Genomic DNA, 20,470 nt, shown 5'->3' with positions numbered 1-20,470 from the left:
GCCTGCTCCCTCAGACCTTCTGCTCAGAGGGGAGTGCTGCTACACCCGCTCACGTCAGCCTCGTGCTGCTCTTTCTTCTCTGCTGATAAAGATCTCCAACTCGACAGCTGGAACACTGCCAAACATCTCCCAAATAACAGCCCTGCAGGTGTCTGCCCAGAGCTCTGTTTCACTCTGGAAAAATGTCACTTCCACTAGCCACTTCCACTAGGCCAAATAAAAGATTAATAACACTAAGCCCTGAGAAGGTCTCATTAGCGGTGTGTTCACCGATCCGTGTGACTGAAGCTGGGACTCGGGCAGGATGATCCTGCCCTACAGCTTCATAGCATCTCCCACCGCGCACAGATGACAGAGGGTCTCTCTAGAATGCCATCATGTCAGTTCTTGCAACATTAGAGGCTAAAATTAGGATAAGGTAGAATGGGACTTTATCTAAGGCACTTTCGATGACAAAGGGACATGTGCGTGCACACACACACATACACACACACACACACACACACACACACACACACACACACACACACACACATACATACACACACACACACATACACACACACATACACACACACATACACACACACACACACACACAAACACACAAATACACACACACACACACACACACACATACACAGACATACACACACACACACACACACACACACAAACACACAAATACACACACACACACACACAGACACACACACACACACATACATATACACACATACATATACACACACACACACACACATACACACACACACACACACACACACACACACACACACATATACACAATAAATCTTCTCCTTGAATGTGGTTATACAACGAACTCGCAACTGTGTGCATGTGTGAAAGCTAAAGATCAGACTTAGTCTCTTCCCTTTGAGGTGTCTGTGTGTGTGCACGTATGTGTTTGTGTGCGTGCATGACAAAGTGACAACATTAAAATCTAAAGCATACAGACCCAAGATTTATCAGTATTAGATGGCGATGAGAAAGACCATTTATACAGCACAGCCAGAGGGAGACAGAAGCAGATCGGAATACACACACACACACACACACACACACACACACACATACGCACGCACACACATACATACACACACACACACACACACACACACACACACACACACACACACACACACGCACACGGCTTCACATCTAGCTGTGACAAAAGCAGACACGGAAGTCATTATTCTATAAACTTTTTTTCCTCTCACAGGGATTCTCCCACTATTCACCTCACCACTTCACAGCCCCAGTGAGAAATGCTTCCCCCAGTCTGACAACTTATCTGGACAGGTTACGGGGTAGGACAGGTTACGGGGTAGGAGAGGTTACAGAGTAGGACAGGTTACGGGGTAGGACAGGTTACGGGGTAGGAGAGGTTACAGAGTAGGACAGGTTATAGGGTAGGAGAGGTTACGGAGTAGGAGAGGTTACGGGGTAGGAGAGGTTACGGAGTAGGACAGGTTATAGGGTAGGAGAGGTTACGGAGTAGGAGAGGTTACGGGGTAGGAGAGGTTACGGAGTAGGACAGGTTATAGGGTAGGAGAGGTTACGGAGTAGGAGAGGTTACGGGGTAGGAGAGGTTACGGAGTAGGACAGGTTATGGGGTAGGACAGGATACAGGGTAGGAGAGGTTACGGAGTAGGACAGGTTACGGGGTAGGAGAGGTTACGGAGTAGGACAGGTTATGGGGTAGGACAGGTTACAGGGTAGGAGAGGTTACGGAGTAGGACAGGTTACGGGGTAGGAGAGGTTATGGAGTAGGACAGGATACAGGGTAGGAGAGGTTACGGAGCAGGACAGGTTATGGGGTAGGAGAGGTTACGGAGTAGGACAGGTTATGGGGTAGGACAGGTTACAGGGTAGGAGAGGTTACGGAGTAGGACAGGTTACGGGGTAGGAGAGGTTACGGAGTAGGACAGGTTACAGGGTAGGAGAGGTTACGGAGTAGGACAGGTTACGGGGTAGGAGAGGTTACGGAGTAGGACAGGTTATGGGGTAGGACAGGTTACAGGGTAGGAGAGGTTACGGAGCAGGAGAGGTTACGGGGTAGGAGAGGTTACGGGGTAGGAGAGGTTACAGGGTAGGAGAGGTTACGGGGTAGGACAGGTTACAGGGTAGGACAGGTTACAGAGTAGGAGAGGTTACGGGGTAGGAGAGGTTACAGGGTAGGAGAGGTTACAGAGTAGGAGAGGTTACGGGGTAGGAGAGGTTACGGGGTAGGAGAGGTTACAGGGTAGGACAGGTTACAGAGTAGGAGAGGTTACGGGGTAGGAGAGGTTACGGAGTAGGACAGGTTATAGGGTAGGAGAGGTTACAGAGTAGGAGAGGTTACGGGGTAGGAGAGGTTATGGGGTAGGACAGGTTACAAGGTAGGACAGGTTACAGAGTAGGAGAGGTTACGGGGTAGGAGAGGTTACAAGGTAGGACAGGTTATGGAGTAGGGCACATTGCAGAATAAGACAGGTTACAGAGTAGGACAGGTTACGGGGTAGGACAGGTTACAGAGTAGGAAAGGTTATGGGGTAGGACAGGTTATGGGGTAGGACAGGTTACAGAGTAGGAGAGGTTATGGGGTAGGAGAGGTTACAAGTTAGGACAGGTTAGAAGGTAGGACAGGTTATGGAGTAGGGCACATTGCAGAGTAAGACAGGTTACAGAGTAGGACAGGTTACGGGGTAGGACAGGTTACAGGGATGAGTGGGCCAGACTAGTAGCCCCGGGGTGGGAAAGGGGATGGAACTTCCCTCATGATGCCTGTTCATTAGAATAAACCCTGATCACACGCTTGAGTCAAACTTCCTCCCAGCAGCAGATTCCACACAGCTGGAGCTTCACAGGAGAAAAACAGAGAAGGGCAATCCACGAATCAGGTGACAGATGGAAGGGCAATCCATGAATCAGGTGACAGATCGAAGGGCAATCCATGAATCATGTGACAGACAGAAGGCCAATCCACGAATCGGGTGCCTTTACTTCTGTTATTTATGTAGTTTAGGAAAAATGGAAGGAAAAGCCTTTTTCATTTTTGCTTTTCCTCACCGACACCAAACAGCAAGAGGTGTGTCTTGGGCCATTTTTTCACCTTTCTCCCAAGTGATTTACAGAAGGAGCATTTCAGAGCGGAGCATTCTGCCCCTCCTCCTGTAACACCAACAAACGCCTCCTTTGTGCAGGGAGGCAACGCAACATGGCAGCAGCACAATAGATAACACGCGCAGGCCAGAGGCGTAATTACCCACACAGCTCCTTCTCCCTCGCTGCTTCAGTGGTGTTCATTAGATATCCTCTGCACTGACAAATTAATCACAGAAGTGCGAGGTACGGCAAGAGCCGGCTTTCAGCCAGGAAAGCAGGAGGGGAAAAAACACTTTCAAAATTTCCACCCAACTTTCCACTCAAAGAAGAGAAGGGGGCACAGTCACAGTCATCAGTCGAGGACAACAGGGGGCACTGAGGAGCAGGTGCACCATGGGTACACCGAGGCTGAGGGCGGGTCAGGAGAAGGGTAGGGCTGAGTGACCGACCACACATACTAGGACGCAGCACACTGCCCGCGGCAAACGCTCACACATGCTTAGCGCAGGGAAGCTGGCTGTGCTAGCGTTTTAAACAGAGCGTGTGGAGTCTGTCGGCTCGGTGGAACCCGTGGCGAGAAGGAAGCAAAAAGCCGCATTCTGAGATGGCGGGTGGTGCCTTTGGGACTGACCACTTTAGCATGGTGAGCGTTCAGGGAGTCAGCATACTGGAGCAAGGCCTGGAACTGGTTGTTCTTGGTGAATGTGATGATCTTCAGGACTGTTCCAAACTTAGAGAAAATCTAGGGGTGGGTGAAAAAGAAGATTATAAAAAGGACACTCAAAAATTCTAAAACTTTAGAGTAAAGATAAAATGCTTTCTTAAAAATGCAGCTACATCTGCATTTCAAAGTTATTTTAGAATAAGAAAGCTAATCGAGAACCTGTTTTTGTGACTAAAACTTGGCCATACCAATACACCTTCAACAACCATACATTTTCCAATGTTTATATTTGGCTTTAGAATATTCAGAAAAATAACTGATATGCCAGCAGAGCCAATGAGATTGAGAAAGATAATTCCTACTCATCACACATAGGTAAGTTGTTTTATGGACATTTGCTAGTAGGTGTACCCTAGAGTTATTAGTAGAGCAGACATTTCTAGTCCTTTTTACAAATTCATACCCGAATTCACATCAATGGTGGTTATTAAAAAGGCATTTTAGTGTAGAAATTCTGGGAAATGTAGGCCTACCTGGTGAAGAACCTCCAGAGAAACAGGGTAGAAGAGATTTTCCACAATGATACGCAGCACAGGATTCTGTCCAGGCATCATGCTGCTGTCACTGGCTGATGCAGAATGTGTCATATTCCCAGAATGCACTGCGTTGACAGCCTGTAGAGCTGCCTGTGTTCTCTGTGGGACATTTCACTATGTTGTAATTTTAGCAGATTTTTCTAAAGCTTCTCTCTCTCTCTCTGTCTCTCGCTCTCTCTCTGTCTCTCGCTCTCTCTCTGTCTCTCGCTCTTACACTTACACACAAACGCACCTCACACCTCACACCAACTGTTTGCCTGGAGGCCCAACTGTTGCTGATTGCAGTAGCAGTTTACCAGTGCTCCCCAGAAACATAAAGGACAAGAATTGGTGACATGATGGGGATGAAGCAAAAAGACCATGTTCTCTGTTAACCCCTTATGTAGATCTACACTGCCTAATCCTGTGAATCCCTTATATAGACCACCTACACTGTCTAATCCTATGAATCCCTTACGCAGACTTCCTACACAACTACGGGTGGACCCAGTCTCCCAACGCTGCCCAGAAATGCTTCCACCACTGTGTGGCTTTAACATTCCCAGAAGAACGCAGTGACATATCCATGGTGACAGACTGGAAGGTCGATGACTTCAACCCCACCATCCCCTGCTGACAAACGGGTCAATATGTCTCTTATATCATCCAAATCAAATAACCTAAGTGTGCCTGCCACAACAGAATCAAAACCAGCAGTTCAATGTCAGCATAACTACTCGGGTCACACTTTACATGAAGGATGTCTACATAAGACATTTGTTTATTACATAAGTATTTTAAATCAATATTAAATTATTAAATATTCATGTTTTACATAAGAGCAATCTGAAGTAAGATGAAGTTTCAGTTATCTGAGGAGGTTTTTCAAAAAGAAAATCTTCATATAGTGTATAATTTTCAATCCTAATCTCCATGTTTGAATAATAACGAATTGTTTTGCCATATTGCCTTAGGAGTAAAAGTGATGAAAATACAAAAGGGTGAAAAACCTGACTAAAATGCTATTTTAAAATGGTATCAGATGAAATGCAAACTATCATCTATGTAGTTATAATGTAGATATTATAATGCTATGCAACTTTGAAAATAGTATAAAATACAGTATATAATATGTAGACTTTTATTTTAAAATCTGCTGATTTAGAACTTTGTATTACTGTCATGTAAACTATGAAAACTTCCTCAAAGATGATTTGAAAACTCAGACTGATGTGAGTGTTTTATGAATCAGTTATTTAGACACCCCTCAGGTAATGTGTTCCAGTCCTTAATTAAATACCTCATTACTTCACAGGCCATCTGCAGAGGTTAAAGGTGGAGGTGCTGTATAGATTAATGTTCTCACCCCATGGTTTGGTAGGTTGTCGGTCTTCAGTTCACGGTGGTTGGAATACTGGATGTAGACAGGTTGGTTGCGGACGTGGGGTGTCGCAGTGGTGTAGTAGTTGACCATGGTGATGGCTGCTTCTTCAGAAGCCATTTCTATAAAAGCCTTATGTGAAGAGGCAGACACAAGAAATAGATAGATAGACAGACAGGCAGACAGACAAGTCTGAAACTCTCAGATAAATAAGAAAAATCAAATCACTGTCCAAAAAATAAATAAATAACGGGCACAATTTCATCCAGTACCTCAGTACCTCTGCATCTCAAATTATTCCAAGTAGTTCGACTAAGGTTCAGGAGAGTGGTGGATTCAGAGGCTGATTTAATAAACAGGGCTCTTTTGAATCCAACCATGGAGCATGACCAAATTTATGCCTCAGCAGTATAAATGCATCACAAGAGGGAGACCCTGTCCATTTCCCCAGGTCTAAATAACGCCCGTCCCATTTGAATATGAAGGGGCACTGCTGTTTCTGCCAGGCTTCTTATCAAAGTCCCTTATTAAACCGCCTCGATGTGCTGCACAGAACGTATGCTGCCCTTTCTCTTGTAGCACACCGCTAATGAGGGCAGCAGAAGATTAAGAACGCGTACCCACCCACTCCATGAAGTGTCTTTATTTTACAAATACACATACACACATTCACACACACACACAAACGGTACCCAATAGGACAACATATATATTATATATATACACAGTCTGTGGGTAGAGGTAATGGAGGATAATAGAGTAAGCAGTCACCTGGTTTTTCCCTTTAAGCATTAACAGGTTGGTGACTTTGCCAAAGGGGAGTCCTAATGAGATGACTTCGGCCTCTGAGACCTCGAGGGGAACCTTGCGAACGTGGATGACACGAGAGGTACCGCTGGGAGATGCGTCTCCTTTGTACTTTTTGCTCTCGTTGCCATTAGCTGGAAATAGAATAAAGTGGGGGGGGGGGGGAAGAGGTGGGTTAAAGGCGCTCGCAGGGATTCCAGATAAAACCCCACCGCCAGCCTCAGGGCTGAAACCTGAATGAGCGGAGAGCGGAGGCCGACATCAGTCCTGTCAGTCATGCAGGTCTGAACAAAGGAGATTCTATTCCTATCCATCCATTCTTCAGCAACGAATGTCATCTTCACACATCAGTGGTTATATACCACACACTTCCTGTCTGCATCCCTGATTGTGGCTTTGTGGCGTGGAACACTCAAAAAATGTTCAAAAAATAAGACTTGCAAACAGTTCTTACAACTCCATTTAGCAACACCAAATGCCACTGATTTTGTTGAAATTACATCAACATTGAACAGCATTGTTTAAAGAAATAAGGTCTTATATGAAGAGTCAGAGGGTAAAATACCAAAAGTGCCAGGCTTGCAAACACCACGCCTAGTGCACAGCAACTCTGTGCCCACCACAACAATAAGAGAAGCTTCCTGCAGGATTATTGGGTTTATGTAGTCTGGCGGACTCCAAACGCTGCCTACTGAGGTCAGTTTGGCACGGACCTGTGTCCAGGGCCACATCACAGCCCTCTCTCACACATGCACGCACATATACAGGCGCAGTGTGTTTTCCATGTCTACATTTAACAAGCATGGCTGCATCCCATCACTCCCCTGGTTCTGGAGGAGTTCAGCTTTGCAGTTTTCACCCTTCGCTGGATCAAAGCATAGACGATGTCCAGAGAGTGCGCACAGAGGCCTCCCGCTGCCCCAAGATCGCTTTCACGTCTTGTTTTTGACATCGCTTGCGTTTTTCTTTCTCTTTTTGTTTCTTGTGCTATCCAGGTGTTTTACAGCCTTAGGAGTTAAACAATAACTGTAACGTTCTGGAATAATTAGATCGAAACAGTGGGGAAAAAAACAGAAGTTTTCCATCTTTCCACAAAGCCCTTGATTGTTTGTAGTCTATAGATTGTTTATTATATTTTATTACAACAGCACAAATATGTATTCTCAGAAACCAAGACCTGCCCTGAAAGATTACAGTGACTGCAGAATGTCTTTCACAGACAGTACATTACCCAACATCCCACTGTAGACATGCGGCAGGTGGAGTGTGGGCACATACTGGGAAGGGCAATGTGCACCACACACACACACACACACACACACACACACACACACACACACACACACACACACCACAGTTAATTCCATCAACCTGAGTAGAGAAGACCAAGAGGAACGTTGATGCTAAAAAGAAAATGTGTTCAGCTGGCTGCGTCACCACAGCTGCATGGCTGGAGAAGATGCCCACCACAGCACATGGCAAGCTAACCCTCCTCCAAAACTCCCCTCCTCCTCCATCAATTCTCCATCACTCCACTCCTCCTCCTTTACCCACTGGAATAACTGAGGCTCCTCCTTTACCCACCAGAGCAACTGAGGCCCACCAGAATAACTGAGGCTCCAGCCTAGACCTACTGGTGTAACTGAGGCTCCAGCCTAGACCCACCAGAATAACTGAGGCTCCAGCCTAGACCTACTGGTGTAACTGAGGCTCCAGCCTAGACCCACCAGAATAACTGAGGCTCCAGCCTAGACCTACTGGTGTAACTGAGGCTCCAGCCTAGACCCACCAGAATAACTGAGGCTCCAGCCTAGACCTACTGGTGTAACTGAGGCTCCAGCCTAGACCCACCAGAATAACTGAGGCTCCAGCCTAGACCTACTGGTGTAACTGAGGCTCCAGCCTAGACCCACCAGAATAACTGAGGCTCCAGCCTAGACCTACTGGTGTAACTGAGGCTACAGCCTAGACCCACCAGAATAACTGAGGCTCCAGCCTAGACCTACTGGTGTAACTGAGGCTCCAGCCTAGACCCACCAGAATAACTGAGGCTCCAGCCTAGACCTACTGGTGTAACTGAGGCTACAGCCTAGACCCACCAGAATAACTGAGGCTCCAGCCTAGACCTACTGGTGTAACTGAGGCTCCAGCCTAGACCCACCAGAATAACTGAGGCTCCAGCCTAGACCTACTGGTGTAACTGCCTACTGATGTAACTGAGGTTCCACATCTACACTGAAGTGGTGACTAAAAACGTTATAATAAAGTGTGGAATGGTTACTAGCTGGGCCGCACAAAGGATTTTAAAGGAGTTGCCTCTGGCTTGTTTATTAAGAATCTGGACCCATACATTTATAAAGCTGCCTTGTTACAACATGTGTTATAAAAAGAATTATATAAATACTGTACATTTGACTTGATTGAATGACATTTCAATGACAGTCACATGACACAGAACAGGAAGTACACTGGCCCTGCAACAGGAATGGGCTTCAGAGAGCTGTGTGCAACCGGGCACCATGTGTGGTTCTGTACCTTTTTGGAAAGTAGCAAACCTGAATTAATGAATAGTTTTTGTGGAATGCACAGGAATATTAAAGGAAGAGACGTGCTAACCGACAGGGGCACCAGCTGCAACCTTCCTGACTCTTTCCATTACATCAAAACAGGAGGGCGGGAGCGATGCCACATGAGGGAGGTGTTTTAAAAACACAGAATGAAGGCTGCAGTGTTTTACATGAAACCCCATCTCTCCTTATCACTCTCCAAACCGACCCACAATCTTCAAGCATGGAAAATCCAAACTGTGCAGAGACTTTTTCTCAGGGAGGAAGAAAATTCCCCATCCTGGCTGTGTGTGCAGGAAAGTGAAAAAATAATCCCCACATTTCATTCAAGACTACCACTGCCCTCTACCAGTGGTCTGTCTTTATTCTTCTCAGTTCCTTCTCCCTTCAGGCCCAGTCAAAGTAACAAACCCGTTTTAAAGGCGCATAGCGACCCATTCAGATGCCTTCTACCTCCAGCACAAGAGAGAGATGAACATTAAAGTGGCGGACGTTCTGGAAGGATACTGTAGAACGTTCTGGAAGGACAGTATAGGACATTCTGGAAGGACAGTGTAGACCATTCCGGAAGGAACTCTGCTTACCATAGCTTACCACATGCAGAGAGAACAGGCAGAGGAAAGGAACTACACTGCACCATGAGCGGAAAACCACAGGGGCACTCTCAGAGAGAGAATGAGAATGTTGTTTAGGAGGGAAGCTGGATTTTAAGTGCAAAATTTGGGGAATACACAGCTCATGACTGCTTTTGATCGAAAATTGATCTCCTCATTTGCAGGCAGACCCAAAGAAAACAGAAAAATGACTGGCCTTAAATCCAATCTTCATTAAGACGCAGCCCTAAACAAACACACAGCACGCAGGGAGAACATGTGCATGCATCTTTTGTTTCCTGCCCGGTGCAGCCCTTGCTGTGGCTGACACTGGTCCTGACATGCAGCCAGAGAACTGCCAATGATCTGCTTCCTGTCGACCCTTCATCCCCACACACATCACACTGTGCATTTGAGGCCATTACAGCATCCATCTTCTGAACCAAATGTGACACGGGGTTTGAAAGAGGACATCGTGTGAAAACCAAATATTTATCATTTTGAACTAAATGGTAAAATATCAGTTCAAAATGTGTGATGTGTATGATGTGCACAATAAACAATCCTAGCTCAGCGCCCGTTTCCCAAGAGCATAACAGCATTAAGATTGTCTTAAATACGCAAGTTAACGTTTAGCAAGCAACACTGGCAGCATGTTAAGAGGAGGCCGTAGGAGCTCCTCTTTGCCTGTATAGTCCCTAAAACAACTACAACTATTACAACTACAACTACTACTTCTTTGTTTTTGGAGCAGCTTTGTTCTCATAGGAGCATTCAGTGATGCTTCGGCCAGAGTCTTGCTAATGTAAGACTGTTGCTAGGACACCTCGGAATCCAAGGAATGCAGTCCACAGTGCAAGGGTTTATTACCAGTCATCAGCGACTTCTATATCAGCCATTCTACAAATTCCGGCCCTTCCTGAGAGAATTCCCATCCCGGCCACTTTCATCCCGTGCCCCACACACGCACACGCCCCCAAAGTTGATGAGGTTTTTGCTTCTTCCCCCAGTCATCCTCACTTGAGAAAGTCAAAAAGAATAAAAGCCGAAAAAAGGAGCAGAAAATGCTTCTTGTATGGCTCTGGAAGAGTGGTCCCTACGGACAGTGTGTGTGTGTGTGTGTGTGTGTGTGTGTGTGTGTGTGTGTGTGTGTGTGTGTGTGTGTGTGTGTGTGTGTGTGTGTGTGTGTGCGCTTTCAAATTCTGAGGAATGATGTAGAAGAGGTAGTTTGGGGTGTCCGCACACTGCTGCAGCTGAGACACCTGCTTGTGACGTACTGACACCAGCGCGATGGGTTAGAGGAGACACCACCCCCCGCTCTCGCAAAAGAACCTTAAGCACTGCTTTGAAGACCAGATGATTACTACATGCAGCAACTGCTAAAGAAAAAGAGCTGAAATGATGCTACAGTTGCTGTTGAATTCATCCCGTGTTTACAACCAGAGAACCTGACAAACATACACCCCCATAATTAGCACTTTCAGTACCCTATTACCGCATCTTAGCACAGAGGTGCCTAGCTTTGGTTCTGGAAGCACAGGCTATCCGATTCCCTTGATCCAACATCAGGTTTAGGTGTATAAGAGCAAGCAGACAACAAGAACAACCAGACCCTAAGATACACCAAATGGGTTAGGGTTAACCCTAACCAGACCCTAAGATACTCCATATGGGTTGGGATAACCCTAACCAGACCCTAAGATACTCCATATGGGTTGGGATAACCCTAACCAGACCCTAAGATACTCCATATGGGTTAGAGATAACGCTAACCAGACCCTAAGATACTCCATATGGGTTTGGGTTAACCCTAACCAGACCCTAAGATACTCCATATGGGTTGGGTATAACCCTAACCAGACCCTAAGATACTCCATATGGGTTTGGGATAACCCTAACCAGACCCTAAGATACTCCATATGGGTTGGGGATAACCCTAACCAGACCCTAAGATACTCCATATGGGTTGGGTATAACCCTAACCAGACCCTAAGATACTCCATATGGGTTTGGGATAACCCTAACCAGACCCTAAGATACTCCATATGGGTTGGGGATAACCCTAACCAGACCCTAAGATACACAACATGAATCTTCTCTCCAGGTTCTGCAGGCTGTTTGTGTGTAGACTGGTTGGGTAAATGAACAAAGGGCGGCTATCAAAATGATCACCACTACTTTCACTTGTCAACGTGAGTCACCAGTGACCTTGCATTCTTGAGGCTGGTGACCAGTTTTGTCTCTACAGCATCTCAAGGCCAGCAGGAAGCATTGGGGAATTGTTTTAGAGTAACACCCAGTGTCAGCCATATCATCCTGTGAACACATTTAAGTCTTTACACAGAGGAGAAGACTGTATTATTACATCAGTGAATGATAAACTAGATCATGGGTGAGAGGAGGGTGTCTGAGGTCACATTTAAAGGTGGTGGTTGTGCAAATAGAAATAACAGTCCCTACTGACACCTTAGTCTGTGGTTCCGTGCACCTGTAAAGTACTGATTCAGTATTCTAATCAAGTGTCCACTAATGCACTGCCTATAGTTTACCCAAGACTGAGTAAACTGATATGCACAGGAAAGAGAGAGACACACAGAAAGGGTGAGAGAGGAGTGAGAGACACAGACAAAGAGAGACACAAACAGAGAGAGCAAGAGAGCTACTATGACCATAGTAATATATTAAAAATTACAAATCTGATGTAAACTTTATTTTCACCGAACTATCCTTTTAAATGGCACCCAAATCTGCGTTGTGATTCAATCGGACAAATATGGATCATATGGACAGGTAGTGGGAGTTCATTCAACCACTTCAGTGCTAATCTTAAGGCACGTGTTGCCTCAGAGCTCCCAGTTTGGATCTCTAACAGCACATTCAACGCTTCAACTAATGCAGCGCAGCACCTCATTCACCTTCCCACAAAAACATATACTAAAAAAGCCAAACAAACTCGCTCGAAGTCCTCCGCTTCAACCGAACACTGATGTACGTTTAAGTGACACAGGTCTGAAGAACCACACCATGGAAGAACATAACGCACCTCAACTGATCACGTGACGTCGGCGCTTGTCACACTGGAGATTTAAAGGGTGCAGACAATCGCGAGGCATTTCGGGACACCCCTCTTAAGGTTTAAAATAAACATTTCTAATCACAGACATCTTTGTCATAAGTGTGTGGCCTCTGAGTCACCGGTGTGTATGAACTGATGTGGAGACACAGGGCATGGGCTCTACCTGTGGATGGAGTGGAACTGCTCATGGTAGTTCGGCCGCACAGGAACGCAGACGCGGGAGGCTCTTCAGATGCCCACTGAAAGCCACAACAAACAGAGGAACCATGATTATGGCACGCTTACAAACCACCGTTTATACAACGTATATTTTCACAGCTCTTGCATGAAAGCTGCACCCCTGCTTTGGCTGAACCTACAAAACCACGATAACGGAAGCTAGTGGACTGACAGGAAGGGGATGTAAAACGGTAACTATCAGCAGTAGAAAGTGCTGTTATGTTTTCATATTTCATATGGCTTGTGTAAACCTTTCATCTTATGAAACAGCAATTTCTAGAATATAGGCTCTAAAACTGAGCACTGAGAGTACTTTTAACAATGCTAGTTGTTTTCCAAAGCCACTCTTTCATGACCAGTGATATAACCATTATTTTTATCTTAAAATAAGTATACATTATAAACCTTTAAACCAAGCAAACAAACACTATGTCATGAGATACTGAAAACAACCCACTGACTGTAGCTTTAATTTGCAGGTATAGACAGGTTGAGCATAAGCAACTCTGAGGTTTATATGCTAATAAAATGTAAAAGTACATTTTCATAAATTACAATGGTGACGCCATCTGTACCATTAGGCAAAATGCATATAAAACAGTACTATTTCAAGTATAGCATTAATGCATGTGTTAAATTTAGGAGGAGTATTTCATCAGAACAGTCAATTCTCAAGAAGAGCAGCTAACACACACACACACACACACACACACACACACACACACAGCCATTAGCAGCTTAGTGTTCAGAAGGTGCCCAGATCAGAACATGGTGTACTCTGCTACAAGATGGCTGATGCACAATGGCTGGGTGAAGCAGGCAGTAGAGGACGTTTGCTCATCCACATTTCCTCCTAAACAGGAGCGAATACCAGCGGACTTCCTGCACAGCTACTAACTTCACTGTTTTTTCATTCAGAGCTAGAAAAAGAGTGGACAGAGGATGAGCCCCCCCCCCCCCCCCCCCGAGTCTTGGTTCCTCTCAAGGTTTCTTCCTCGTGCTCTTAGGGAGATTTTCCTTGCCACTGTCGCCTCTGGCTTGCTCACTGGGGGCTTGGCCCAGGACGTCTGTAAAGCTGCTTTGTGACCATGGCTGTTGTAAAAAGCACGAAAGAAATAAATTTGACTTTGAGTGACCATCCAGGAAACATTCACTGTATTCAGACAACGAACAAGCTGAGAGGCTCTTCAACTCAGTCGTTGAAGAGAAAGATGCAGGATGAGACCAGTCTTGAAGGGTAAGGCCATGTACAAGCAACGTGGCAACATGCAGCTTTCTAGACACATTCAGACAAATGCTTAAAGTGTTATTGTAGCTATTATCTCTGAGGTGCTTTTTAGAAAACTGTATAGCATAAACAATATATTCCTCTCTGTGGTAATAACATGAGCATGCAGCCTTTTCCAAGTGTCTATAAAAAAAACAACCCAGAATCAATAGGTGGGGGGCAAACGGATCGACAAGGCCACAATCCAGTAAAGCAAAACAAACATAAGGGAATCTGCCCCAGTAGTCCAGTGTCAGGTCACAGTCTGCCATATCCTAAAGCTCAGAGAGGAGCACAGGGAGCACTTCTGAATCACAAAACAAGACAGCTGGTGTTCCTTATTAATGTCAAGCCTGACCCAGCATTATTATTAGTATGCATGGTGGAGCTTACCGGCAGTGGACAGGGGTGGGTGGGTGGGGGGTTGCCTTTCACCAAACACCCACGGACACAGCTCTACCAGGTGAAGCACAAAGGGAGGGAGTTTGTGTTGCCGCAGAGACGGTTAATGTCATGCTGTGCCGCCCCACCCCCAACCTTATTCACTTCTTTACCAGGCAGGGGCTGAGGGCTTATCTTTTGCTTTTTTTTTTAAGAGCATATTCAAATGAGCTTCAGTATATGAATATGCAAAAGGAGAGCGAGAGGAAAAAACCACGCCCAACCCAGATCGGATCTCTTTACCCTTTACAGCTAAGCTCTTTTCTGGTGCTGCTGACATTTCGTGTGGCGAGCGAGAAACAAATGGACCGCAGGGATCCTGCTCTGACCCGTGCTGCTCCGAGGCTAATGAAATCACGCAAGTGCCTCGCACGCTCGCGCGCTCGCACACACTCTCTGCATGGTAACCGCCATATCTCCAAGCACCCTCCTGGAGGATTAGCTCAGGTGGCACTGGTGATTACACCAGCAGAGCTGACCACACCAGGCAGGACATTCAGCCTGTTCTACACCATCATCATTAAGTGCTTTTAATTAGTGTGAGAGAGCAAAAGGGAGAGACTGAGGCAGAGCATGAATGTGAGGGGGGGCAGGGGAAGATTAAACATGGCAGAGTAAAAGAGAGGGAGAGATAAGTGGGGAGGAACCCCTCACGCTCCCAGCCTGGGCTTCTGTAAGTGGGGAGGAACCCCTCACACTCCCAGCCTGGGCTTCTGTAAGTGGGGAGGAACCCCTCACGCTCCCAGCCTGGGCTTCTGTAAGTGGGAAGGAACCCCTCACGCTCCCAGCCTGGGCTTCTGTAAGTGGGGAGGAACCCCTCACGCTCCCAGCCTGGGCTTCTGTAAGTGGGGAGGAACCCCTCACGCTCCCAGCCTGGGCTTCTGTAAGTGGGGAGGAACAGTGCCCATTTCAGAAACAGTCTTCTCTCCTGCACTGCCAGGACTGATGCCCAACCTGCAGCTACTGGTTAAGGTCTGTAGCCCAGAATGACATCATACATCTGCTCAACACAACACAACACTCATTATGCACAAGCGTAGACAGGTTCCGAAGGAACACAAGCATGCTGCTTTTCTTGAAATATGCGAAGGCAAGAGGGAAGAAAACTAATTGGCTCTCCTGTCATTGGCAGAGAGAGAAGGCAATGAGGGTGTCACCCTGTAGCCAAGCAACGCATCAACCAATCGGATGACTGGTCGCACAGTAGAGAGATGGGAGCACTCCTCCCTTAATGTTGATGCATTGAACCGTAGTGCATGGCCAGTAGTTGGAGAAGATGAGGTGGTGACCTTCTCCCAAGGACTGGCTAAACACCAATGTACCATAACAAAACCTTCTCATGACTATATTTCAAGAAATACTTGAAAGAACAATACACAAAATTTGCTTAGATGTTTAAGAGAAGTCTCAGTAAACATAATGTAATATGACCCAAGAGGAATCTGTTTTATATTTCCATCCTCTGTAGAGTGATCGAGTACATGAGTACACCTCTTTTTGAATAGATGTTCTAATGGGTATTTATGAAAATGCAAAATAAGTACACAAAAGAGACGGAGAAAGATTTTAAGAGAGGAAACCTAAGTCAAAGGCAAACTTAGATATACAGTGCTTTTTACAACAGCTGTTGTCACAAAACATCTTTACAGATGTCCAAGTGTAAATTAGAGCAGAATATAATGTTTTTGTCAATATGATATAATGTCCAAGGAACCAAGTAGAGAATGTTGTGCTGTAGCCCTTGGGTGAAAATTTGCCCTCATCTCTGATAGATATGTAAGCTTGCTTCTTAGAAGCTTACATTACACAGTGGAGCTCAGAAGAAAAAAAAATCATTTAACTAAAAAAAAAAACACCAAACCAGAAAAAAATTAATCAGATTGTCAGAGATGCCAAAGCTAATAACACCAATCTACAATTTTCACTGTTCATTGAACTCGAGGCCAGCCTGATGCAGGCTCTACGACAGCTTTTTAAGGTGGGAAAAGCAAAACATCTGCAAAACAGCGCGCGTCACATGCTACAACACAGCTGAAGCAAAACAAACCACAGCAGGATGGGTTAAAGGTGTCGGGGAATGCAACACAGCCACTGTGCCAAATCACCGTTTCAGGCTTCTGCCCATCATCCACGACAACATGCGAGGACTCAATCCTCCAGGCACAGTGCGATACTGAATTGCTGATTTAATAACCAAAAGGGAATATTCATGGCAACAGCTCACACTGAGGTTAGTGTGGTTTCCAAATGGATGTGCCAGCCAGAGTCTAGTGCCATCTTACTCTGTGACAGTAACATGAAAAATCTGATTAAAAGACATTCACCAACTAGTACAGCTGTTTATATTTCAGCCAAAGCCAAAAAATACACAGCATTTAAATAAAGCCATTATGTTCCCAGATGGATATTGGACCCTATTCTCATAGGGGTCTTTTGAAATTCTAAATGCCACTTTTCCTGGTTTTAAATGTGGATGAATCTGTAAAATGTTAATGAAACCTACAAAAGAAAGATCAGTTTGTAATTCTGCGCTTCCTAAGTCTACCCTTAACCACGCACAGATAACAAACATTCGTCTACCTTATGCACTGCTCTGTCCGAAGACGACCTTATCCTTATGGATTAGTCTTTCAGAAGCATGCGTCACCAGTCAGGTACAGAATCACCCAAAGCTTATTAGTGATTCGAAAAATAAAAACTGAGCTGACAGCCAAGAAATCAATACCGGCAGCCTGGAGACACTAGGCTGTGTGGTTACTGTTACTACTGCGTGTTGCTGGGTCAAACTGCCCGTTTACTGTGGTGATGTCAGAACATAACATTTTCCATCAGCTGAATTGGTAAGTGAACTGATGAGTGGATCCGTGTAGCAGTGAGCACTCTTTGCTGGTGCGCAGAACAAACGGTATGAATGCGCACCAGCAACTGGCTTTTGGTCTTGTCAGACTTCTCTCACATCTCCTCACACGAGAGAACCAAAATAAGCCGGGAGGATAAACCATCGCCTCGTCTCTCGAGGGTCAGAGCGGGTGACCGGAGACGCACGGGGTGGTGAAACCAACTCTCCCTCTCCCGCAGATGTTACGCAACGTGAAAACAACACCTAGGCGGTTTGATGTTTTCTGATGCCTTGTGTTTATTCACTCCCGTGGCTCATAGCAGAGTTATTGGATTCACATATCAGTCAGGCAGGGCATCGTGGCGTGTTCACGACACTGAAGCCAGATGTCTGAATGAAGAGGAAACAATGGTGTTTGCAGTATGATTACTTATATATAAATAACTCCAAACAAATGAATAAGTCTTGTAATGAAGGCAGACTTGGGTTGGCCGGCACTTGGGTGGGTGGTCACACTGTTCATTTTCTATAAAGTATGTGAAACTATAGAAATATTGATGCTGAAATGCTGAAAGGCCAAACGCTCTCCCTCTCTCTTCATGCAAAAGATCCGATCTAAGGTCTGATCTGATGTCTGTCTGTCTGGTTTTCACACAAGACGGTATATGGCATCAATTGGTTTTTACCATCAATGAGACAGAAATTAAATTTCCTTCAAATCAACTTTTCGAATAGAACATATGGAAAGGCGTATATGAACAATTTGCTCAAATGTTAAGGTCATTAACCTGCCCTTTAGCCCGGTTATTTTTGTGAGAATCATTCATTTTAATGTGTATTCAGGTGTTCTGAATTTATGGCATAAATATAAATCGGCCTAAACAGTTTGATGTGTAACTGTATTTCTGTTTTTTGATACTGCTGTGTTTAACTGTATTTGTTTTTTTTTTTTAAAGAATCAGATTAAGTAAATTAAACTGACAAACAAGATCTTAGTTTCAATTCAATGAAATGTTTGATTACTTTTGCCCGTTTGCTGCTGTTTTCTGGTAAAATCTGCCGTTTTATTTAGTAAAGTTTTATTATGGGTATATCATAAGTTATAATCAATTGTGACAAACAATCTTTGTCATTTCTGAACCACGAGTGTGCACACACACACACACACACACACACACACGCACACACAGAGAATGAGAAGGTAGGAGGTAGTATTGGGTCTCATACGTGTATTCTAAATCCTCTTGTATTCTTATCCTAAAGGAGATGCACTTCTGTAATGGAAATCAGTTTCTGCCATACCAGACTCAGCCCAAGAAAGAAATGTCGTAAGAATTACAGGTCTAAAACAGGAAGAGGTCAAGGAGCAAATATATGAGAAAACGTGCGTCCCAACAGGTAACGAGGTCACACTGTCAATGCAGTTTATTGTTAGTAATTGTGACATAAACTAAAATAGTCACTAAGCAAATTCTGAAGGAAAAAAAGCTTTTCATTGTGCACGTGAATTACTCTTCAGCTCATTCACATTACCCATACACTCTGCCAAATTAACTATTTGCCTCATCTGTCATTTATCTCCGATGCACTCCCATGTTCGCACCAAATGTCCGAGTGCACTTGCATGAAGGCGCGCACACACACGTAAAGGGTCTGAGTGTGTGTTTAGCCTGTCATAAACCTTTTCGGGCCTTTTTTGGCTTCTCCAGACTGCAGATGTTGGTATTAAGATTAATAAAATAGTTCAAAACAAATAAGAGTTCAATCGATTTCATTGTTTTGTTTGGACTAGGTCATGCGAAGATTCTTCACTAATCCCATAAATAACAGGCTGTGCAGTCACCCGTGTGAACAGATCGGGTTGGAGCGACGCCGTCTTCCTGTGCTCGGTGCTGCGTTGCTGTCGTGTGGCGAGCACATTCACAGAGACACTGGGCCGTCACATATTCAGGCCAGACGTAGGAGAAACGGAGCACAAACTCTGCTTCCATTAACAGGTGGAGCGGGCAGGGAAGCATGCAAATGACTCGCCATCTAAACACCACCCGCAACATACAAACATACCAAACATACCCATGTAGATTAGTTATTAACAAGCATGAATTCCAGATTATTTTTGACCTAATGTAAGAGGAACTGCCAACAATATCAAGAGGACCATAATCAGTACATAGAGACATTTCCCTCTCTAAAAGCTATAATTTCTGGTAAAACACCACATCCCCCAAAACAGAAAGAAGAGGAAATTAAAAACATCAGTGGTAAACTTGCAACCTTCAATACTGGTGTATTGAAGGTGTTTATCAGTGAGATCTGTACAACACAATGGCAGCAGATGTCCTGATAACAGCTGTTACACTTGTTACATGTCACAATCTACTGGATAAGTCTGTGCAAACAAACGAAATAAACAACAGCAAAAGACAAGGCTGTTCAAAATTGCACACGAGGTTACAGTACCTGCACGTTATTGACAGCATGCCAAGTTAGTCCTCTGGGTAGACAAGTGACAGAACAGACAGAGGAGAGAGACAGGTCAGACAGAGTTGAGGTAGAGGCAGGAGGAGTGTTAGAGAGAGAGAGAGAGAGAGAGAGAGAGAGAGAGAGAGAGAGAGAGAGAGAGAGAGAGAGAGAGGGATGTGAGAGAATTGCATTCAGGACCAAGAGTGGAGTAAGTAAGAGAGAGGCTTACACTGTTGAGAGAGGGAGGGATGGAGAGAGAGAGAGACACCAGCGTACGGAAAGGGAGATCAGGGCGGGTGTGTGTGTGCGCGTGTACGAGAGGGAGAAAGCGCATGAGTGTGTGCATATAGATACACTCGCATCACTGTGCTTGTAAAACTGAAGGCAGAAGGGGAGAGGAGGGGTTCGTCCAGGCACAAAATGAACTCAGTCCAAGCCCGGAGAACAGTAAGGCCATGCTCCTGGTAACA

General features: G+C 45.2%; 1 protein-coding gene across 6 annotated transcripts in view; it reads right to left on the bottom strand.

Moving 5' to 3' along the window:
• ptbp3 (polypyrimidine tract binding protein 3) overlaps positions 1-20,470 on the bottom strand; it is a 51,346-nt gene that overhangs the window by 14,863 nt on the left and 16,013 nt on the right. For 3 of the 6 annotated variants that reach the window (XM_081702422.1, XM_081702416.1, XM_081702417.1), the window contains 5 exons: positions 12,935-13,010; positions 6,500-6,669; positions 5,714-5,860; positions 4,306-4,467; positions 3,740-3,850 (listed from right to left, as the gene is read on the bottom strand). In XM_081702422.1, coding sequence (XP_081558548.1) covers positions 3,740-3,850; positions 4,306-4,467; positions 5,714-5,860; positions 6,500-6,669; positions 12,935-12,959 — 615 coding nt within the window. In that variant the 5' untranslated portion in view covers positions 12,960-13,010. Of the gene's footprint in view, positions 1-3,739; positions 3,851-4,305; positions 4,468-5,713; positions 5,861-6,499; positions 6,670-12,934; positions 13,011-20,470 lie in introns of those variants that run through there. The other 3 variants (XM_081702418.1, XM_081702419.1, XM_081702420.1) reach the window with 2 other exon arrangements.

The sequence above is a fragment of the Electrophorus electricus genome, chromosome 19 (genome assembly GCF_041902795.1).
Source record: "Electrophorus electricus isolate QZ-2024a chromosome 19, ASM4190279v1, whole genome shotgun sequence".
NCBI lineage: Eukaryota > Metazoa > Chordata > Actinopteri > Gymnotiformes > Gymnotidae > Electrophorus > Electrophorus electricus.
The sequence above is the reverse complement of the archived record's forward strand: the minus strand, read 5'-3'. Positions and strand labels throughout refer to the sequence as shown.